Source organism: Oculina patagonica, chromosome 8, assembly GCF_052425735.1.
Source record: "Oculina patagonica isolate OP01 chromosome 8, crgOcupat, whole genome shotgun sequence".
NCBI lineage: Eukaryota > Metazoa > Cnidaria > Anthozoa > Scleractinia > Oculinidae > Oculina > Oculina patagonica.
Genome location: NC_135765.1, coordinates 6770626 through 6794611, shown reverse-complemented (window position 1 = coordinate 6794611; position 23986 = coordinate 6770626). Strand labels below are relative to the sequence as shown.

Genomic DNA, 23986 nt, shown 5'->3' with positions numbered 1-23986 from the left:
ATTTTTGAAGAGATGATATCAAGTGACTGACTTGATATCATACGGTAGTATGGGCTGTTTGGAGGAAATAAAAGTCATCTTCCACTGTTTCACTGTTTTCCTGAAGCAAAATGTTGAAAAAACGAGCTTGTGGTTATCATATCATCCTTAACAAAATTTAACATTAATCAATAAATTGCGACAATTCTTTTTTTAATTATCAAAACAGACAAAAAAATTACTCAAAGATAAATGTGGTTATAGACAATCGAGATCATGGTGAGTGCAAAACCACAGCAAGGATCTGACAATTTTGTTTATCTCCAGGAAAACAAAATCCAAATAGACCTAGATCATAGTTAATAGAGGGAACTGGTTATGAATCTCGGTAAACATCAAAGCAGGAAACAAAGAGGCCAAGATTTAGGTTGAAAGGTCCACGAAGGTGCACATCTTTTGTTTTTCACTCATACACTATGCATGAATTACGTAATCGCAATGTTTCTATTGGTTAGTTGCATGAACACACGTAACCACCTATTATGTTTTGCTAGGTTTTGTGCACTGTCAACGCCCAAAATAGCGAACAAAAACATACAACAAAGAACTTTGCGGGGTTTCATAACCATTTCCCTCTATTAACTATGCCTAGATGTAAAAGATATGGGAGAGTCGGCCTCTGGCTTTGCCGGTCAGTAGACCAGAAGAGAATGTGCTCCCTTTCTGCAAATAGACCGTTAATTTACTGGGACTGGCTGAATTACTACATCGGTGTTGCCCGTGATTATGGTATCCAATGCACAGGAGTTGAAAACCTCAACGGTGATTAATATCACACCCGACGGCTCTTCGCTCTGCTTCAGGAAAAACTGGAAAGGAAAATCTCAGCTAATAAAGAACTATTGCCGTCGAAACCAGTTTGTATTTCGTGACTAGTTAGGAATGTCAGTAATGTCGCGTGACACTCTGATGTCCCAGGAGCCTTTGCTCCTTCGCATTTGCGATTCATCAACTGGGATCAGTTCAGCAAGATGGCAACAGAAACTGTTTTTGAGTTTTAACAGGAGCAAGACTCACTAAAAGCCTGTTTATGTTGATCCTACGTCCGCCTGTTCGCAGGCTGCTAGTTCTTATAACATCCGTGTAGCTTGCTACTTTTCAGTCATATGACAGTGAGCTACTTTTCAATCGATTGCTGCTTCCGCTGTTGACGTGGTAAAGTCTAAAGATATTTGGTAAGTCTTTAGCGGAAAGTCTTGTTTTGTATGTGCGTCCTCGACGATTTACTGCGTTATTTCCTACTTGTTCAGTAATAATGTAAAGGATCGCAAGTGATCTGCTGTTATTCGATCGAAATCTTTTGGTAAAACAATCAATGTGAACGTACCGCACTAGGAATGAGTTATAGGTTGGAACTGGAACTTGTTGAGTTGGTTTGTTATGTCGATCTTTGCATGTATTGTGGACACAAGGCCTCCGCCGCCTTAGTGCCTTCTTTAATGCTCAAACAATGATAATGAATTAAATGTGTTAGTGTGATCAGATCGATCTGATCACACTAAAAATCAAACTGCAATTGAGTACCAAGACTCCATTAATGTAATTTATTCAAATACCAGAGATGCTATTGCTTAAACTGATTTGTTGATTATATATCGACTTGCTGCATCGACTCGTGCGAACCCAGACGTATTGAAAATCGATGTGATTTCCCAATCTCGAACCTCTTTACAGGCATTTTGTACTTTGTTAAAATAATGCAATTTTGCACTCAGACCTCGATTATTTTCTGTGAGTAGTACCTAACTCGCGTGACATGTGCGTTGCTCGCGTGACATGATAAAATTTTCCTTGTAAAAGAATGCTAATTTTGGAATAAGTTGCTTCTTGATACTGAAGCCGTTTTGGAGCATAAGTTAACAGTCTTAACTCTATTTTATTTTGTATAGTACTTGTGCAATTTCGAACTCTAGTTGTTCTGTATAGCGTTATAACAAGCAAATTCGATGAAAGTTAATGTCTGTCACTGCCTTTTGGGTATCGTTGTTACCAAGATGTTTTGGCTTACTCTTAACTTTCATTGAATATGTCATCTCTTGGCTAAAGTTACTTAATTTTCGATTTTCCGTCGTTAACAGGGTCAGGGTTCTTAAAAGACTCTTCAATTTGCAGCACGCAATTACCAATCCTTAAAGCTTCTAGTCACATCTTTATAATTTTCTGTTCTACAGAAGGTTTAATAACTACGGCATCATGTCTAGTAGAAGATTTCAAATTACCCTCCTGGCAGACGAATGGAAGTCTTCCAAAGGTGGTCTGTCGACCATGAACAGAGAGTTGGCTATACAGTTAGCTAAGCACCCTATTGCGGCAGTCACTCTCTTTGTTCCAAAATGCACTGACGATGATAAGGAAGAAGCTAAACAGCACAATATTAATATTGTGGAAGCTTACAATCTGCCTGGCTATGAACCACTTGATTGGTTGAGTTTCCCACCGGAAAATCTCGATATTAGTATTATCATCGGTCATGGAGTAAAGCTTGGAAAACAGGCTCAGGTGATAAGGAAAAGCCATCATTGTACATGGGTGCAAGTTGTGCATACAGCCCCTGAAAAACTTGCAATGTTCAAAACTTACTCTGATGCCATCTCTAAAGGTGATGAAAAACAATGGACTGAAGTAAAGCTGTGTAAAATTGCTGATCTTGTCGTAGCAGTTGGACCCAAATTGTACGAGGTCTACTCCAGATACCTCAGCCGCAGTGGCAAAAATGTCTTCAATCTTACGCCAGGTATCTTCACTGAATTGTCTGATTTAAAGCAGTCCACTCAAGGAAGTAAGGAGTTTTGGGTTCTGGTATTTGGGCGTGGTGACTCCGAAGATTTCGAACTCAAAGGCTTCGACATTGCTGCTAAAGCGGTCGCTGAATTAAATGACAGAAGTTACCATCTCGTCTTTGTAGGTGCACCTTTTGGAAACGAACAGCAAGTGGCGGATAAGTTACTGAAGCAAGGCTTAAGGCGAAGTCAACTGACTGTGAAAGGCTATCTTGAAAATCGTGATGATCTTGCTACCCTATTAACTACAGCAAATCTTGCCATTATACCTTCAAGAACTGAAGGATTTGGTTTGACAGCCCTAGAAGCCTTGTCAGCTGGTCTGCCATTCCTTGTCAGTGAAAACAGCGGATTTGGAGAAGCACTGCAAGAAATACCTTGGGGCTCTTCTTGGACTGTAGATTCCGAAGATCCAGGGCAGTGGGCTGAGGCCATCAAAGGTGTGAGAGAAAAAGGCAGTGAAACAGCAGTAAAGGAGTGCCAAGAACTACGGACACGCTATGCTGATAAGTACAGCTGGGAGAAGCAGTGCAACGATCTTGTGGAAATGATGTGTTCCTTGGTTAACTGTAAGTACTGAAAAATATTTGTCTTTGATGTACAACTAGAATCCCGGTTTATCGAACCTTTGACTTCTCGAATTTTTCTTCTGATAGCTCAAATTAAAAGGGTTTACATAACCTTGGACACTGCAATGTTACCCCCCGTTTGCTCGAATTAATTTTCGTTTTCCTTGGAGTTTCGAGAAACCGGAATTCCACTGCTCTGAAAGTTGTTGCGTTTATTCTTCCGGATCCACTTTTATGTTGCCAGTCTACTTTCGAGAATGATGTTTAAAATTGTGCATGCGAACTATGTGCTGTTTAATAAATTGAGAATGAGCCCTGCTCTAGTAAGCGGCATTCCATGAACAAGAAGACAGACGAAAGAAGCAAAAGCATGTTCAAGCTACCCAGGCAAATGATTTTTCGTCTGGATTTCCCTTGGAAACCCAAGGGGAACAGGGTTGGCGTAGGCAATCCCTTATTTCTTCTTTGAGTTTGATAAACGAACGTTGACGCGGTTATTTGATTTCCTGGTAGAGTCTTTCATGCATAGTTAGTGATACACTATCAGCAGGAATACGCTGTCCACCGTCCTGGATGCAACTGCGATGCAGGGTCGAGTACTTAACAGTACCCTCTATGTCACATTTCGATGCGATAATAATTTAATTTCAATTGTTCAATTGTTGACGTTTCAGCAAGTGAAGTGGAACCAACTGCAGTAGTTGCTCCTTTTCAGAGTAGAAGTCAAGCTGCAGACGAAAAATCGGAACAGAATGTGAAAGAAGAAAAGTTATTAACTGGTTCAAAAGGTGAAATGGGCCAGGCAGTTGCAAATGAGAGCCCAGAACACTTATGCGAATTCTGAAGTTCAAACCTAACTGTTATCAACTGAACGATTGCGTTTTGCACTGCTGTCAATCACAATTATGGCGACAGCCAACGAACCTTGAAAAACATAAAAAACAACATTGATCGAAATGTACCAATCACAACCGACAGACGTGACCTTTTGACCCGGTTAAGGCGAACTTCTGTTTCCCGAGAGTGACCGAGAGGTTCGCTAAGATGATTGACGGCAGTAAAAAGCGTTGACGGTTGGTTGTGGTTTAAGTTTCAGAGTTCGTATAAGGTATAGTTAACTCTTCCGCAGTATTGATAATAATTAAAAAAATCGGCATAAATATAAAAATGTATAATTAAATCCCATTTTCCAGCCCAAATTTTGCCAAAATTCCATTTCCCAGCCTATTGGTTTCCAAAATGTTCCATATCCCTGTCCCAATTCCACTATTATTTGTTTTGATCCCCAGTGCAAATGTGTTCAAATCCCAGTTCCTATTTCACCCCTACCAGTTAATAATCCCTTTACAGAATTAAAGTGAATTTGCTAATCTAGTATTGCATTGAACTTTCCCCATTTCGTAGCTTAATATATCTAATGTTGTTTACTTCCATGTTAGTGCCTCCAGAAATGTTAGCGCGAGGACCCTTAGCTTTTGAAGCTTACAACAAGGCCATTACTGAAGGGAGAACGTGTGTCAAGAGGGTACAGTGAGTTTTTATCAACATATTTAACTGCAAGACAAGTGTTATTTGTACGAAATACCTTTTTACAACTAAAGTTGCTTGCGATAACACTGTTATTGTCAGAACAACTACGTGTCGTGATTGGGGCGTTAACAAAAGCCGGACCGGATTGGATCGGACCGGATTGACAAAACCTGGACTGGATGGGATCCGAATGACAAAACCCGGACCAGATCCAAAAAAAGTGTGACCGCCTTGTACCGGTATATGATGCGACCGTGCATGTTTAAGTAATGTTCTACTAGCCACTTAAACAAAATTCCTTTTGAAATATTTGCAATATATGGCCAATTATATAAATAAAACTACCAAGAAGCTGAAGAAAAAGAACAATTTTCTTTTTCACAAAAGCAACAGCCAACAGTATGCAGAGCAAAAAATGAACCCGTGATCACGAAACATGTTTTATTACAGTGAAAACCCACGTATAAGAACCTGTTAGGCTAAAATTTTTATTTTAAACCCCCTTTTCATAAGAACCTTTGAAAATAAAAAGGCACAGGTGAAATGTATTACAGCATTTTATGGCCACTGCAGCATGAAAGACATGCATGCTAGTACTTTGGAAAGAGAAATTTACTGTATGGTTAAAATTTAAACTGTATTCTAACCCCACGCTCAACTTCTCCATTAGACTGGGGAAATCTAGGACTACTTGTCGTATGCTTGAATCCCCATCCCTTAGCAAAGTAGGAGAACTTTGCGCTGTTAAATCGAGGACCATTGTCGGACCGACTTGAGGGCTGTAATAACCTGTAACAACCTTGACTTTGTCTTCTTCTGCATGGCTGCTACTTCGACGTAACTTGAGAAGTAGTCTATAAAAATAAGGTTGCCGATGCCTTTCAGATGGAAGAGGTATGTGGCCACGACTTGCCATGGACGGTCTAGTAAGGGTGTGGTGATAAGCGGTACGTTCGGGTTTTGTGTCCCTGTATAGAGCGCAAACTATACATTTTTGCACCAGATCCTGGATTTCTCTGCTCAGTCCTGGCCACCAAACAGAGCTTTTGGCCCGTTCACAGCACTTAGTGATCCCTTGATGCCCCTCATGGATCTTATCCAATATCTCAAGACGCATGGAAGAAGGCCAAGATCCTAGATGCTTTAAGAAGAATGTTCTGTACCACTGACAGTTCTTTCTTGGCCAGTAGGGTTTCATAGCATCATTAAAGGATAACTTGTCAGGCCATCTCTCATGGCAGTATACTTTGATTTGTCTGCAGACTGGAACCTCCTGCGCTTCCATGATCTGCTGTAGTCTTGTGTCTGAGGCAGGCAGTGATGAGCTCACGCTTCCAATGTGTGCGTACATTTCGTCATCATCAGTTGTAGACTGAACTGCTTGGCTTCGGACTTGGAGTCTTGAAAGCGCATCGGGAAAGTGCATCTTCTTTCCAGGAACATGCTTGATCTCCTTGAAGTGGAATCTCATTAGTCGCATTCTAAATCTCTGGATTCGCGGCGGAAGTTGGTCGTGCGTGTGCATACTCAGAAGTGGCACCAGGGGTTTGTGATCGGCTTGAACGCAGATCTACTTCCCCACGATGTACTCCCAGGATCGTTTCCATGCCAAGGTGAGCGCTAGAGCTTCTTTTTTTTCGATCTTTGCATATCTGGTCTCAGTGGGAGTCATCGCTCTTGATATGAACGAAACTAGTTGCCAGGAGTTGTCTGGTTGGAGTCGAAGAACTACCCCGCCTAGGCCATAGGAGGAAGCATCAGCTGCCACTTTGGTTTCCTTGTTTGGACGTACAGTGCCAGTACTGGGACTTGTGTGAGGTAGGATTTGATCTGCTCAAATGCTTTCTGTTGCTCACTTCCCCACGTCCATTGGTTCCCTTTGTGAAAAAGGTCTCTGGTGCTTTTTGTCTTGTCAGCGGGGTACTCGGAAAACTTGCTCAATTGGTTTACCATGCCAAGAAATTTTTCTTACTTTTTGCACGTTCTGAGGCAGCGGTAGGTCTGCAATTGCACGTAGCTTTTCAGGATCTGCCTCAATTCCACTCAAGCTTATGATGTGTCCGAGGAACTTAACTCTGTCTGCGCTGAACTGGCACTTGTCGAGGTTAAGTGTCACGCCAGCTTCGACCAGACGCTTAAGTACTGCTTCCAGCCTTTCGTCGTGGTCTTGTTGATCCTTACCATGGACTAAAACATGCACTAATCCCTGGAGGATCTGACTCATATTCTTCTGGAATTTCTCTGAACCAGAATTGATGCCGAAAGGCAATACATGTACATAGAAACAGAAGCGGTCCCATAGAGTAATGAATGTTGTTAATTGCCTTGATTCCTACGCTAGCTTTATCTGCCAAAATCCTGAGTTTCCGTCAAGTTTTGAAAAGACTCTAGAGCCTGCCAATCTTCCAAGGGTTGTGTCTACTGCTAGAAGGGGGGGGGGGGGGTTATCCCTCTTTACGTACTCGTTCAGCTTGTTTAGGTTCACGCATACCCGGACTTTACCATTGCTCTTAGGAGAAACAACCATGGGAGTGCACCAATCAGTGGGCTGGTCAATTCTGGAAATGACACCTGTCTCCAACATTCTGTCTAACTCTTCTTTAGTTTCCTAATACAAAGGGAAGGGCACTTTCCTTGGTACTGTTACTCGAAAAGGTTTGACATCTTCGTTAAGTGAAATTCACTTCAACCACTCTCTTGTCTGGTAGGGACTTACAAGCCTTTGCCTAATGTCCTACTTTAGAGCACTTGATACATTTTGACTCTCTGGCTTCGGTGTGGTTGACCCAGGCACCTTGAACACTTTGCTTCAGGAGTCTTCCCATTTTTAATTTGGGTTGCTTGGGTGGCTTCTTTTTCTTCTTCATGTCTTATTTAGAATCTTTTCCTTTTCCTTTAGATAAACGATCGACACTGACTGGTGCAGGCGGCTCCGACTTGGCTTCCTGTAGGAAAGGTTGTTGCTTCTTAACTGTCTCTGACTGCCTGGCTTTTGTGATTGCTTTTTCCAAAGTCAACTTAGAATACAGTTGCAGTTGTTCAGAGAGCTTCCTGTCTTTTTTTATCCCTACTACGATTCTATCTCTGACGAGATCATCTCTCAATGTTCCAAATTCGCAGTATTCAGCAAGGAAATATTAATCTGTTATGAAATTATCCACTGACTCACCATTCTGTTGGCTTCACTGGTTAAACATTGCTCGCTCGAATATTACATTTCAGTCTTTACGAAATGAGCTTCAAACTTGCCATTCACGACGTTATACTGCTTCGCTTCTTCGGTTGATAGACCGAAATTGCATCCATGATATCGTCAGTTTCTTCACCCATTGAATAAATCAAAGTGTTTACTTGACTCTCGCCATCCTTTTTGTCGAGTCCGGTCGCTTTTCGAAATCTCTCAAAGCTCTTGATCCAGCGTGGCCATTCTTCGGGTTTAAAGCTGATTTTTTTCCGGTGGTGGAACTTGGTTCTTTGCCATGGATATCTGTTGAACCATTTGCTGTTGTACAGATGCCACGACTTGTGGTTGTGCGGGCTGTGCTGATGAAGCGCCGCTTCATTTAGCTTGTCAACTACTTGTAGTTGTTCAGCTTGAATTCCAGCTTCGCCTGGATCTGGGTCTCCCATATTTTCGTCTTTTCTGATTCTTCTTTAGTTTAAAGCCTCTTGGGAAGTTCCCGCTGCCACCATGTCGAGTAATTTGGGTCTAATGTACTCTTCAGTGGATTACACGGATTTGCTTCAAGACGCCATCTCTAATAGCCAATATGCATTGCGTCCTAACTGTAACAATACTTCATGTAAGCTAACACAACATAAGAAGCCTAAAATCGCACTAAATTCCATTTCTATAAGAACCTATTTAGGCTTAATTAGAAAAATCTAGGCTCTTATACTTGGGTGTTAGTTGTATTTCCAAGATTTCGAATTACAAAGAAATCACAGATTGTACCCGAAGAAATGCGAAAATTCTATGTGTGCCGAACAGTCGAACATTGAACAAACAAGTTTAAAAACGTCGAGAAAGTAAATTATAGGACGTGACTCGTACCAATTATAACATCTGGACCGGAGTAAAAATGTTTCAAAAAAGAGTCCCATGAATGTCCAGTGAATTTAAAATTTATCAATCCTTATGACTGAAGAATGTATCACAATTTGCATCCCCCCAAAAAGCTAACATTGCCTTGACTGTTTATCGTGGATGACGTTTGTTTCTTTGGATTGACTCATACTTTGGCAGTGTTTCGTTCCTCAAAACAGTGAGTGATTTTTTGTTTGTTTGTCGAAAGTACCCTTGTGTAATTTTGAAAGTTAATAACCAGTGGCTAATCAAAGGTAGGTTCTTCCCCCTATTTACTAAACATATGTAATATCTAAATGGTGGACCCCCTCCTTTATAACTCGGAAAATTCCGAGTTTTGGTTAGTGGGCCGATTTCACTTCTTCCCTCCTTCAATCCTTCTCTCGATTCCTGTAAACATTTTAATAGAATTAATTAATTTATATCAAATTGAATTAATCAATTAATCTTGTGAAGCGAGTAGGGGGCTGGGGAAAATGCGAGCCATACCTGTGTTACTTTATATGAAGTACACAAATGCTATATATTTGTTTCTGAAAACCCAAAGTTCTCCTTGTGGTATGCATTCTTTCAGGCGTAGATTCAAGCACACGGAATTTTGTGCTAAACGCATGCGCATATATGAAGTACACAAAGGCTATATATTTTCACCAAATCTTACTGAGAACTGGTTAAAACTCAACAAAATTGGGGTTTTGATTTATCGCTGAGTATTTCCGAAAAAAAAATTCGATGGTACTAGAAAAGAGTTAAATTTGAATGAAATATTCATCTATAAGCCGAGGCCGAGCGATCATCAACAAACGAAAATTATTAGCAAGCGTTTGTAATTTATTCTTGGTCACCTTTTATTTTAGTGGCGGCTCTTTAAAAACCATTTGGTTTAATGAAGCAACATTAGGAATGAAGTTTTTATTCGCCTTTTCTTTGATATTTAGGCTGGAACTCGTCGTCCATCGGCTCGCTCTGGAATATTATTTATTTTGTCGGCGTACTGTGATCGTCTTTTGAACTGACGAGGGCATTCGAAATCCCGCATGTCTTAAACAATTTCCTTGCAATCTCTTCTACAATAATTATTTCTGCCTGAGACTATTCCTGAGACTGAGACTGTTCATTTCCTTCTGTTTCTTTCCTTAAAGTTTAGCTAAATTGCAGAATCATTGCTAACGTGACTTTTCAAGAGAAGAAGGGCCAGGAATCGATCTTTTTGGCTTGTTGTGGTGACACCAGAAACTGACCAATCAGAAGCTGCTGTTCCCACGCGCTTGGTAAACATTGTAACACGATCTGACAGAAATCGACTTGATGTAATATTCTTGTTCGAAACCGAAAACTTATAATACCATGACTTCTCTGCTAAAAGAAACCACTCCAGTAGAGTTTGATTGGATTCAGAGTACTAGACAAATACCGGTAACAGCACATGTTTCGTTTTGATGACATTTAAAGTTCACCCGCTTGATCTCCTTGATCTTTTCGCTAGCAACTTGGCGAATTGCGACGAACTGAAGATTTACTGAATCATCAGGAATCATCCCGTATTCTCTGGCGATTTTGCAGTTGTTCTGAACTGTCTATACCTCGGCAACAACTTTCAATTTGAAGGTTTATTTGTTTGAAAACCAGTAGCTTTTGGCATGATGATCGATAACCGCTTAATTCTTCAGAAGAATGTGTGATTGTTTGAGATGGGATTCTGAACTCAGGTGAATGTTTTGTCACGCTTGTGTACGGTTCTATTAATAAATTCATTCTTTATCAGTTGTTGTTTTTCAATTACATAGTTGTGATTAAACGAATATTTTGATTCGCTCGCTGCACGTGGATTGTTTTGTAGTTTGAAGGAAAAATTGGGTCTCGGCTTATAGCCGAGTGATTTGGGTTTATTTTTTGTCAGAGTCTAACTGGTTCCAAAAACTAAAAGTCTAGGGTCTCGGCTTATAGCCGAATAAATACGATACATACATGCTTAACTACCAGCCGAAATATTGTATTAATGTCAGTTTTCTTGAAATAGACCAAAACTTATTTTTGCTAATGATATTATTATTCTGCCTAAAAAAAAGAAAGAAAGAAAACAATTTGCAACCGATGGGAACTCTATCACTTGCCCTTTCGGCCTGCTCTTGATGAGCAGCTAGATGACAATGAAACTAAGCTAGCGAAGTGAACTGAATAGTGGAACGTTTAACATCATTTGTTTTAGCAAATCTCTATTTGTCAGTTTGTTGTTTTCGATTCTTGTTTCTTAGATGTTTTAGTAGATAACTCTTCTCCTATTTGTACCATGTCTATATATCATAAGAAAACCTACACTGGTCTTCTTACTAATTACTTTAGTTTTACTTCATTTAAGTATAAAATAGGTTTAATTCATACCTTAGTTGACAGAGCTTTTAAAATCAATAACTCTAATTCGGGTTTTCGCAAAGATGTCGCTAAATTAACAGAAACTCTTAAACGTAACTCATTTCCCTCCCACATAATTGACAAAATCATTAAACGTTATCTAGATAATGTTAGACTTAATTCCTCTAGTGATGTTAGTATAAGTAATTCTAACAACACTAGCACTCGCAATTTCAAACTACCTTTCATCGGCAATGTATCTAATATAACCCAGATAAAAATTAAACAGTTATCTAGGCGTTTTTGCAGCGACTTAAACATCAAGTTAGTTTTTTCCTCTTTTAAAATAAAGAATTTCTTCAGTTTTAAAGATCCCATTCCTGATGCTATTAGATCCTCTGTTGTTTATCAATTTACTTGTGCGGGATGTACCTCCCGTTATATTGGCGAGACTTCCCGTCATTTTTCAACAAGGATCAAAGAGCATACTTTAACTGACAAAAATTCACATGTTTTTAAACACCTTAACAGTTCATCTAAGTGCAAAAATTTATACACATCTGATTGCTTTAAAATTTTGGATTCTGCTCAAACCGTTTATTTTCTTAAATTAAAAGAGGCCTTTTACATTAATAGTTTAAAACCAGATTTAAACACTCAAGTGCAGCATGTCAACACCTTTTTATTTTAATCTTTTGTTCTATTAGTAACGGTCTAAAGCTCACACTGTGAGTAATTACTGTTCTTGACAGTACCAGACAGTACCTGCCACTTTGTAACGGCTTTACCATTATCTTTTGTTATTGTAATTTTACTTTGTATACATTTCTATTTTTGTATTTGTAGCTTGGGTATATATATAGCCCTAGATTTTAAATTCTCAATAAAATGAAGATGGCATAAGTCATGCCGAAACATGTCTTTAAAAAGTTGTTTCGTGTTTTTAAAATTAGTGATTCTTGTTTCATAATAATTTTTCCGAGTTTAGTGGCTCATAGCCACTTGAATAGTTATTGGATCAAGAAAGGACCAAGCATTACTCCCGTCCCCTTTATTGGAGGAAGAACAAAACCAACCTTAGTACTCCCGTCCAAGCAGTCACTTAAAAAATGCCCCGTCCCCTCAGTCCCCCACGTATTGGAGCAAGAAAGGTCCAACCTTCATAAAAAATGGTTAATTTTTTTTTTTTTGATTTTGGTTTTCAGAGTAGTGGTTCCAGTCACTCAGTCGAAACTCACTACACTTACGTAGATAACACGGAAAGGGATCGACGAGCAGCGGAAGAAAGAGAGGCACGAAGGCTAGAAAATGAACGAAGGCAAAAGCAGATTGAAGAACAAGCCCGTATAGAACGAAAGAGGCAGGCAGAGGAAGCGAGGAGACGCCAACAGCTCCAGCAACATCGACAGAGGGAAATAAAAAAAGAAGAAGAAGAAGAAGAAGAAGAAGAAGAAGAAGAAGAAGAAGAAGAAGAGGAGAGAGAAGCAGAAGCAGAACTGAAACGTTTGCAGATGGAGGTAGAACTTTGCCGAAGCCGTGACGAGTTGTTCAATTACACATTTGGCAACAAGACCAGACTTGACAATTTCCTTGGAATGGAAATTGAAGATGTGACCCAACTTAGGATCGGAGTGTTTGGCCCCACGGGATGTGGAAAGAGCTGCTTCATCAACACGTGTGAACGAACGGTGAAGCAGACGGAAAAGGGATCCGCCCCGGACAGCACAACAGGACAGGAGGGGACCATCATACTTGAGGACTACCTGCCAGAGATGTTCTTCCACTTGGTCGACACCAGGGGCTTCTTCAATTACAGTGCTAACGAAACCGTCGAGTTTGAGAATATCCTGTACGGAAGACTCCAACCTGGTGATAATATCTTTCGTGAATCAGATCGCCAAGCCTCTAACGCACAAGAGATGCATCAGAAGGCAGAATTTGGACAGAGATTGCACGGGATCATCTTTGTTGTAAAGCCTAACGACCCAAGACTCACAGAAGGAACTTTGAAAGATTACCTGAAACCAGTCCGAGATATCCTGCGGAAAACTGGTAATGTAGTCATTTTGACCATTGTTTTTGCGACAATACCATCAGTGGCCCAACTAATGGGGATATAGAGGAGGTCGAGATGTGGCCGAGGACCGACCTCATGCCTAGAAGACAGAAAACGCGGAAGATTTTTCTTCATTGTAAGTTTCCTAGGCTTTTTTCAAGCACAAAATAGCTGGTTATCCACCTCCTCTTTTAGTTTCTCCTTTTTCTGAAATTCTAGGTCTGGCCTCTGGTCTTTTCCTCTAGTCCTTCGCAACGTTTAGTAATAAAACGTACTTGATACAAAGAGTATCATTATTTGTGGATACAGTGGATAGCGTCTTTTGCGCGCGCTGATTGGCTATTGTCTTTATTCTTTTAAACTGGACGTTTCCGAGTACATGTTGAATGGAACGATATTCATGTTTTTAACATTTTTCCAGCCGGGTGTTTCCTTCTCATATGTTGGTTTCTGCGTTTTTTTTTTCTCTAGTCCCTTCGCTCAACTGTGGAGAGCGGAAAAATTCGTTTTTGTGATCCACCCTCAGTTAATTTTCATAACGACGGTTTACGAGAATCATATCTTTTGTTTTTACCCTGAGATACACCAAAAGAAGACATTATTTAAACTAACGTTAACTTACGCGTGGTCGAGAGTAGTGCGGCCATGTCGGAAAGCGGTAGTTTACGGGTACTTTAGTACATAGGATTGTCGACCAATTTGACCAATCAGAGGGCGTGTAGTATCTGGGTTTTTTATAATTTTGAAATATAGCTTTTTGCGAGAATTGAACGACAAAACAGAACGAATATTTAAGAAATTAACGAGCCAAACAAAAAGGCCCAACCATAAAGGTTAAAACTGAAGAACATTCGGTATTTTCATGATCATATACAGTGTTCGTTTACAAGTCGATACAACAATCAGTGTTACTTAGTTGCAAAAGAGGTTGATAGGCAGGGGAGAGGATGGAGAAGGGAAAAGAAAAACCGCCTTCGTTATTTCTTGGATACATTTTTTTAAAATCTTATTTTTTTCGTTAAAAAAGGAATTGCACCCGTCACTGTTGTTACTCACCGTGACACACTAAAAACGGAAGAAGAGGAAAAAGACGCCCTTGACGAGGCATCAGCTGCCACCGGAAGTTCCACTAGTGACACATTCTTCGTGTGGAACTACACCAAGGAAAACAAGGCTCGTAACCCCAGCATAGAAAAAATGGCATTCGACATTCTGCACTGTGCGCTGGTGAACGCTGAAAGAGCAGTGAAGATCATGAAACAAAAAGAGAAGGACAAAAAAGAAGATGAAATGATGAAAGCTTTGGAGGGAGTTAACGTCAGCAGGCAAGGGGCGCCTGGCCCTGAAGACGGTATCACTGTATTGTTTTTTTTTTTAATTGTTAGCCAAAAGCAACACTTCTACCTCTACCGACTATTTTATTGCGCCTTTCAATTACACGCGAACTCTGAAGTTCAAAACCTTACTAACGATTGCGCTTTTCTCTACTGTCAGTCATAATTTTGACGACAGCCATCGAACCTTGAAAGACCAAAACAAACAAAATGGATGGAAATTACGTATACGCACCACCAACAGACATGATCTTTTGAACCTCTTGTAGTGACCTTTTTCTTTTTTCTTTAGAGGTCCGCTCACATAATTGACCAGTTGACGGCGGCGAAAAACGTAACCGTTGATTGAGCAGAGTTCGCGAGTTGTTAAAAGGCGCAGAAAGGATTCGCTACTCTCATTCTCTCTCTGTTCCACACTGCCAGAGCCTATCCCGGTTTTCGCAGCAATAACAATAAACTATACTTCTCCTGGGTGGGGTTCTTTCGAATGCCAGGTTCATGCCCCTCGGCGTTTTTTCAGGTTGTCTTAACAACTTTGCAAAAGAAACGGGTGCCAATCGTAAAATTGCGCCCTTGGAACCAGTTGCTAGTTTTAGTTTATTTTACCTCCTGTTCCGATCCGTTCATTTCACTGATACTGATACTGATACTGATATTTGTTGTGATGGTGTGTATTAACCTCTTACTAACCTAGCTTGCTCGAGCCGTATTGGGGAATATTGGCCCGAGGTCGTGGCAGTACGGACCGAGCATAGCGAGGTCCGTACAAAATCGACCGAGGGCCAATATTCCCCAGTGCGGCTCGAGCAAGCTAGGTTAGTAAGTAGTTTATTATATGGAACTGGAACCATGCTTGTTTATTTTTCTGTTAAAAAGCACTTCCGGTCACTTGCATTCAAAGGGCTTCCTCCGTAACCTGCTTTATGACGACGCGAGTAACTCAGAAAGAACAAGCTACCACGAGTTTGAAAACAAATTTATTGATCGTGACGAGGAAGATGTGGGAAACTTCTGATGTAGAAGCTGGAACAGGCATCACCGAAAGCCAGGAGGCCGCTCTGCTAACCACACCAAGATTTCTCGGCCATCATTTTGCTGTTAAAGTTAAACGTCTCCCAGCGTAACGTACGGGTCGGCTTTCGTCTCTGGCTTGTAAACCAAATTGTAAGGATAAAAACCACCCGACAGTTTTTGAAGTGCAACTGGATTGGACCGCCCAATTCTCTCGCTTCAAAAAGAGCATCTTCGTCGTCTTCATCGATCGCCTGAGCGGCTTGCGGCTTGTTTCCTTCGCCGTACTTGTGAACTAGTGACTGGCACTTCGCATGCAGCTTGTACTCTTTCCGATTTTTCAAACTCATTGTCTTTGAATATGTTAAATGGATATTTCTTCTCAGGCATCGCTGTAAAATTGGAAATTGCTACTGGCTCGTACTCTTCTCCATTTTTGCTGCGTGTGTTTATAAAAAATTCACTGCGTAAAAAATTTGGACGGAAAGTTGGTCATGCTCGGAAGCAGGTAGCTAGCTTTCAATTCTTTCATTTGTCATACCATTACCTTCCATGTAGCGAAGAAGAGCGTTCATATCAGTAGCCGTCTTCTTATTTGTGTCTGCACTTTTTTGTTCGTTTATAAAATCGTCTATGGCCTCCTAGCTTTCGGTGATGCCTGTTTCAGTTTATCTCGGAGTTTGACGATCTTTAGACAATACGATAAAAATTCGCTTGGTGAATATGTGTTTTCTTCGTCCGTGTTGTAAGATCTGTAAAATATCATTCCGTTAGGTAGTTTCTTTGCGAAGAATGAGAGTATGTACACGTTTTCCGTTCTTTTTTGCAGGTTCAGTTGCAAATTTTGAATTTTCCAGCTTTCGGAAAAAATACACGACTTGGACCGTTTTCATGAAAACGGTCCGTATGGCAAAATCCCGACCAAGAAAGAACCAATCAGAACACTCGGATTTGCCTAAGACTGGCTTTGCCATATACTGAATACCACAACATTTTTTATGATAATACACTTATTAAAATATTGCCTTTCCTCTCTGTTGTTTTCAGCTTCTGTGGAGGTGTTCCTTCGTTTTCTTCAGAAGGAATATAAGTGGTCCACAAAAGGCGTGAAGACAATTTCCAGTCGGCTGGCAGGTGATGAAATAACGAGTGTAAGGCTGCTGGCCATGTGCTGGAGAGATGCACAGGAGCATGTTGCGATTGGAATGAGAAAGGTGATCGAAAAAGAGCTCAGGAAGCGAGGCATGATCCCAAATGAAGAATCACAGTCACATTCTCTTGACTTTAATTTTTCCCCCGGACAGGAGGAAACAACCGCAGGAAGGATTTGAAGGTAACGGTTTAAATAAGATTTACATACAAGTTGGGCCAAATAACGGGCACGCCTCTACCTTTTTCTCACCACAGCGAGGAGTCAGACAAGGTTGTCCTTTGTCTGGCGTTCTCTTTGTTCTCGGAATAGAACTCCTCTCTCGATCCATAAGAAGTGATCCCACTATCAAAGGTATCTAAATCAACAAACATGAACTAAAAATAAGCCAATATGCCGACGCCACAACAGTGTTTGTTCGTGACCTTGACTCCGTCACAAGTCTATTGAAATTGCCAAATAAATTTAACGACTGCTCTGGCCTAGAAATTAACAACACCAAAACCGAAGCAATGTGGTTAGGTGAATGGAAAGATAAAACAGATAAACCTTTTGGTTTTAAGTGGCCAAAAGAACCAATTAATGCTCTCGGTTTTTTTCTCTTACAATCATGCAAGCGCCGACAGACTTAACTTAGGCGAAAAAATAATTAGCCTTGAAAAAACACTTAACACTTGGAAACGGAGAAACTTGACTCTTCATGGTAAAATCAACATTGTCAAAACACTTGGGATATCCAAATTGATTTATTCAGCCTCTGTACTGCCTGTTCCAGATCACTATATCCAAGAAATAAACTAATATTTGACTTTTGTTGGGCGGGAAAGCCCCCTAAAATCAAAAGAAATACGTTAATTGGAAATAAAAAAGACGGCGGTTTGAAAATGTGCGATTATAATATCATGGAAAAAGAACTCAAATTAGCCTGGGTCAACAGAATTCAAGACGACTCACAAGCTTCCTGGAAAATAATCCCCAACGAGCTCTTGCATAAACATGGAAACCTCGCCTTATTTTAAAAACCCAATTCCATTTGCCGAACACAATACCCCGGTCAACACTCTAAAAACCAGTTCTATTTACTCCTCTCTTTTAAAAACCATCTTCATCTCTCCCACCGCCGAAACCAAAATTCTTCGTTACGGCTTTACAAAAAACACAGTTCAAAAAGTTTCTTACATGCCATTTGCAAATGGAGTTTACCCTCGGACGTACAAGGGTGGGGGGGGGGGGGTGGATGCCACCCCCCCATAAGGTTTTTACCAAATTTTGAAAAGAGGAATTAATCTACAATGCTGAAACTTTCGGTAGCTGTTCATTCATCCTTTACGGAAATTTTGATATGTCAACCATGTGTCCACGATATTTGACGTTGCCATGGCAACGTCATAAATACAGGCAGGTCTTGCCAAAAATCGTCATTTTTAACATTTTTCTTTATTTTTTCCAGTTTTTTGAAACAGAAGTGCAAGATTTGTTTATTTTTACATTCCATAAGCATTCTGGCTTGATTTTGCATCAATTTCCGTTATTTTGTGACTTTCTAAGAAAATGTTGAAATCCAAGATGGCGGATCCAAGATGGCGGCTCAAATGACGTCACGTGACGTCATATGACGTCACAGCCAATTAAAATTATGTCATCTTGTAGAGTAAGCTAAGGGCTTCCTTATCAGTGTAAAATAATCTCGCTACGCCTTAATATAACGAAAACTCCGGGGAGGGGTTCCATCCACCCCCCCCCCCCCTTGTACGATGGTGGGGGTGTGAGTTTGCTTGTACGTCCGAGGGTTAAAATAATAATGTTTCAGTATAAAGTGCACGTGATTCACAATGTGCTTCTAACCCGCGTCACAGTTTATCGAGACGGCCTGTCAGAAAACCCCATATGCAACTTATGCAACGTCGAGCAACAAACTCTGCATCACCTACTTATAAATTGCACTCTATCAGTTGACTTCTGGACACTGTTCCAAAATTGGTGGCACCAAAAGACGAATGAAACAATAAAGTTATCCGCAACCCATGTACTTTACGGCTGGCTTGACAGAACAAGGCATTGGCAAGCACTCAATTATTGTCATTTTATAGCTAAATGCTGTATTTTTTGCACAAGCGTTCGCGGAGATGCCCTAGATCTCCAACGCTTTCTATTTTTATTTTACGGAAAACATGAAATTCTTAAAGAAATCGCGACTGGAAAAAAAAGCACTTCCAAACTATTTTCGTACTTGGGCTGTTTTACTTAATTTCTTTTTTAAAAAAGTTGTCACTGCACATGTTCAATTTTAAACAAGTTGAACGATAATGTAATAATAATAATAATAATAACAATAATAATAATAATTTTTTTATTAAAAAATAAAAACTTTATTAACCAATTTCTAAAAGAATTACAATGATTTGACTATTCGAATAAGAACTTTATATATAAACATATTATTTACATAATAATAAAAACAATAATAATAATAATAATAATAATAATGTATCAAAACGATAATGTATCAAAAGTAATATTGTGAAACGTAATGTAGTGTATTCAATAAGTTGTAAACTTTTATTATAGCACAACTAAAGTAAAGCGCGCGCTCTGATTCGTTAATTTGCCGACTACTATTTGCCCATAGTGAAAATCCACCTTTACGCTTCTTTCGTGCTTAGCAACCTCCCGTGTACATCCATAACTCAATAGTGTACGCTATGGCGTTTACCATTTGTTGACTGGTGTAGCGTTTTCGTAAATTGTAATTTGTAACTAGTGTCTGCGTCTTTGAAATAAACAAATAAAAAAAATACAAGTTGGGCCAAATAGCGGAGGTGCTGTCTTATCTTGATTATATATTGTGTCTCGGAAACACTATATATCTTTTTTTCCTTATTGGTTAAGGGCCTATTTTTTTTGAAATCCCAGTATGCATTACCGGGATGCATTTAATAGGTTACTCCATATCTTGACAGGTTATTAAATGCATGCCAGGAATGCTTATGATTTCCAAGAGTTCAAGCGCGGTGCCTGTTAGTAGTAAACGTACGAGATTGAGTACGAGTACGAGTTTTCAAACCAAATTCGTGTGCCTCCAACAATCACTTATCACACCAATCTTACCCGTAACGTTTATTTATGTGTTAGTCAACAACAGGGAAGAGTTTTAGTTTGGGGGATATAATTGTGTCGAAATTTCAAAGTGGTACTCGTACTCGATCTCGTACTCGTAGTCAAATCTGAAGGTCGCTATTATTTTAGCAGTTTATGTTTGTTCTCTAAATTCATCTTCCGGCCCGAAAGTATTCGTGTTTAAAGCGAGTGCTTCTTAACTTTTCAAGTCTGTTTAACTTTTCAGTTACTCAAAAACCGGAGATTTACGACACTTAAGCCGAACTGAAGTCTTACAACACTGAAGGCAAGTCAATTCTAATGAAGACTCGTCTGCGATATGGACAAATCTCGTACAGTAAGGATGATCAGGTGGTGTGGAACGAACAGTGGACGCCCCCCCCCCCCGATGAACTGCTGGCAGATATTTTCAACAGATTTTAAGAGTGTGGCTGTAGCTAATTTGGAAATCTACCGTTTAGAGGACACAGGGGCTATCCGCGTTACAATCACAGAAACTGCCAATAATTCAGTCATCTATGCCATTATTGAGATTGCTTACAATATGGTAACCTGGATAACTGATAACACCTGGCCAAATGTTCAGTTGGCAATAGATGCAGAAGCGGAGCCAAAAGAACCAAACAGATCAAGGACTTTCATGAAGAATTACACAGTAGAAAAGTTCTGAATCCAATTGAGGCAAACACGTTAATAGTGGAATTGCTGGGTTCAATATCGGCCCCGCGGGAGGGAGGTGGGGCTGTGGAAATCCCGGAAAATTTAGATAGCTGTGTGCTGATGAAGAATATAAAGTGGTAAATCCAATGGAGACAAATATATATCTGGTGGGATTGTCGGCCCAGTGGGTACCGTAAATTTTTGGATAATTGTTTGCTCATGGACCCTGACATTGTTTATATATATATATAACCTTTTAAGGCCTGAACCAAAAAAAATAACATCCTATTCAAGGGAGAAACGATAACTAACTGAACGTCTTTTATTAATTTTCTTTTCTGTAAAAATGCGAAGTTTAATTAAGTATTAACAAGAGAAAAAAAATAAAGGCCGTCATATATCTTTCGTTTATACACTGCAATTGTAGCTAATGGCCCGATTTATACTAGAGACGGATGATCCGTCTGGACGAACTTGCATTTTAATTAGGCGAGCATTTTTTAGTTCGTGCGATAATTCGTCTGTGTATAAATACGGGCAAACAGACGGATTATCGGTCCAGACCAACTATCTTCATAATTCGTCTGTCGCAAGTTCGTCCAGACGGATCATCCGTCTCTAGTATAAATCGGGCCAATCAATTTAAAGGAACTCTCGTCTTGCGGACACCCCGCTATTTTTTTAATACGGACAAAATCCAGATTCCCGGCGAAAGCTATAGAGGTTCGACTGGAAATGAATCCCACTATTACAGACCCTCGCTATTACGGAATTACGGACACTTTCGTGGTACCAATATAATAGTTTTTTTATTTTTTTGACTCTCGATAAAACGGACACCGTGAACTTCTCCCATAGCATGATGACGTAACATTGCAGTCTGTTGTTTCTTATTTGTCAAAACACACTTCAAAATGCTGGAATATCAATTTTTGCATCAATTCCTTCAGTGGTTGTAGAACACACATTGCCTTTTCACTTCACCTTGCGCCTTTTCGGATAGATAGATAGACAGACAGACAGACAGACAGACAGACAGACAGACAGACAGACAGACGGACGGACGGACGGACGGACGGACGGACGGACGGACGGACGGACGGACGGATGGACGGAGAGGCAGGCAGGTAGGTAGGTGGTTTATTTACATGACTTAGCAACCCGAAGGTTGAACTACGTAATAGTTACAGAACTTGACTCTATAAGAACAACAAATACTTAAAATATTAAATTCTTAAAATGCAATAATTGTAAGCTACATTATGTTAGCCTCAAGTGCGTTAGAAACAAAAACTCTTTCAGAATCTATTTGTTTTAACTGGCGTGACTTTTTTGAGGTTGTAACTACGAGCATCGCGTGGGAGCAGAACTTCCCTGAGCCTACTGTCATTGTTCTCTAAAATGTTCTTGAACTGTTTGTCCGTCAGAGCTTGCGTTCGACCTGACAGAGTGACCAGACTTGCCCTATCATGCGCTTTTTCGTACAAAAGGCACAGGGAAATGATGGGCATCTCTTTTTTTACACTGCTTCTATCTCACAAGAACGATAGGCAGGCAGGTAGAATTTCATTGAGTACTGGACAGGCATATTCAATGATAGGGCGAATGTAGTTGCGATAGAACTGTATTTACTTGATAGGACCTAAGCATGAACGCTTCAACTGAGAAAGACAACACAAGCGTTTCCCTTTAGACTCTTTAGGAAAGTCAAGACTTTATTCTCCATTCCTAACGACTACTTAACAGTTTTACTTCTGTTAATTAGCTCGTCCTGGTCTAGATTATGAAGCACAACCGAGTGTGCGTAGTAGCAATCAAATAGTTGCCGAGGGCGTAGTGAACAGCTTCACAAAGTATATTGTTTAGTTCGCATGTTTTGGTCTTGACCGTGCAGAAAACACAATAGCTATTAGCATTTTGTTTGTTCTTTTGAAGTTTGCCGGACATCAAAACAACATGATAACGGTGACCAGTCGGGCAAAAGTAAGGCTTGACTCCAATGATTCTGAAATGATTTACCATTATTGGTAGTTAAATGTCAACCGTGACAAATTTTCCGCTTGTTATTCCACGCCGCTAAAACATTCTCAGTGACGTGAAACATCAGGTGAGAAATTTGGCCGAAAATGCAAAAAACATCTCAGCGGCGTAAAACATCAAACGCTAAAACCTCTACAATTCGCATTTCACACGCGTGCAGTCATTGATATTTAAATCTGTCTGAGAAAACAAAACTTTGGGTGACGTTTTTCTTAGCAACAGCTTGATTGACATAAACTCGCACCGTTTCTAGGCACTGCTATGTCTTCAAAGGAAAGTGCCGACTCCTCCCCCCCCCCCCGAGGAATACCAACCCCCCCTGGGAATATCGGCTCCTGTAAGGATTTGTTTTCCACAAAAGTTGTCAACTGGTAAAAGAGAGTCTGAAATGCTGTGTACTGATTGTACAGAAAAAAAAAACCCTTCCAATCGACCGCCAGCAAGTCTGTTTCGTGTGTTCTAATACGAAGTAAATACAAAGGCCAGTTTTTCTCCATTTCTTTCTTGCTTGTTTGCCAATATTTTGCTCCAGAAGAAAAGTTTCGGCAAATGCCTTCTAGGGTCGAAAAAGTAGGAAGGCCGATTGCCATACACAGCCGCGAGGAAACGTTGGATTATTCAGATTTGGGTCGATCGATAACAATTTAGCGTAATGAAAGAGAGATACCTTGGAACGAGGTTGAAGAATAATTTGTTTCTAATTGACATGTGCTGAATTCGTTTAAAGGACCTTTCTGTCAGCACATTTCTCGTTTAATGCAAAATTAATTGCGGTTTGATATGTTTGATATCAGAATCGAGTGAGTAAGTGTTCGAGTGAGCAAATGAGGCCAATAACATAACCTCATTACCATTCGGTAAAAAGGAAAGAAAGAAAGCTCAAAAAATATTTTTGCAGCTTAGATTTATTTATTTATTTTTTTTGTCAATTTCAAGGTGACGTTTCAAAATGGCGAAACAAGCTTCCCAAAAATTTAAGCCAAGTGAAGCCGTGTATTACTTCTTTTTACCGAATGGTAATGAAGGTGTAGTGATCATTCTCGAAGTCACGTGTTTATTAATTTCCCTCACTCGCTCACTCCATTCTGATATTAAACCGCAATTAATTTATGCATTTAACGGTGAACGTGCTGGCAGAAAGGTTTTTTAAAACGCCATTAAGCGCATGGCAAAACAAATTATTCTCCAACCTCGTTCCCAGGGTCGCTCTTTTTCAGGGAACTGAATTGAATTTTCACAAAACAAATCGAATATGGGTCAG

At 40.0% G+C, this 23986-nt stretch overlaps 1 protein-coding gene across 1 annotated transcript; it reads left to right on the top strand.

The window, feature by feature from the left end:
- Positions 1 to 1000: 1000 nt before the first annotated feature.
- On the top strand, positions 1001 to 22354 carry LOC144663006 (uncharacterized). The gene is made up of 8 exons (XM_078523935.1): positions 1001 to 1218; positions 2214 to 3388; positions 4063 to 4176; positions 4828 to 4913; positions 12563 to 13409; positions 14441 to 14764; positions 16806 to 17091; positions 20252 to 22354. The coding sequence occupies exons 2-7, from the start codon at positions 2233 to 2235 to the stop codon at positions 17087 to 17089; spliced, it is 2811 nt and encodes a 936-aa protein (XP_078380061.1). The 5' UTR covers positions 1001 to 1218; positions 2214 to 2232; the 3' UTR covers positions 17090 to 17091; positions 20252 to 22354.
- Positions 22355 to 23986: the final 1632 nt, after the last annotated feature.

What these genes read in the sequence shown, in the direction of transcription:
- LOC144663006 (XM_078523935.1), top strand. Translation starts at nt 2,233, where the DNA reads ATGTCTAGTAGAAGATTTCAAATTACCCTCCTGGCAGACGAATGGAAG. An exon ending in GGAGAACGTGTGTCAAGAGG is followed by an intron (nt 4,914 to 12,562) that starts GTACAGTGAGTT and finishes TTTGGTTTTCAG; the next exon opens with AGTAGTGGTTCCAGTCACTC. An exon ending in GGCGCCTGGCCCTGAAGACG is followed by an intron (nt 14,765 to 16,805) that starts GTATCACTGTAT and finishes TGTTGTTTTCAG; the next exon opens with CTTCTGTGGAGGTGTTCCTT.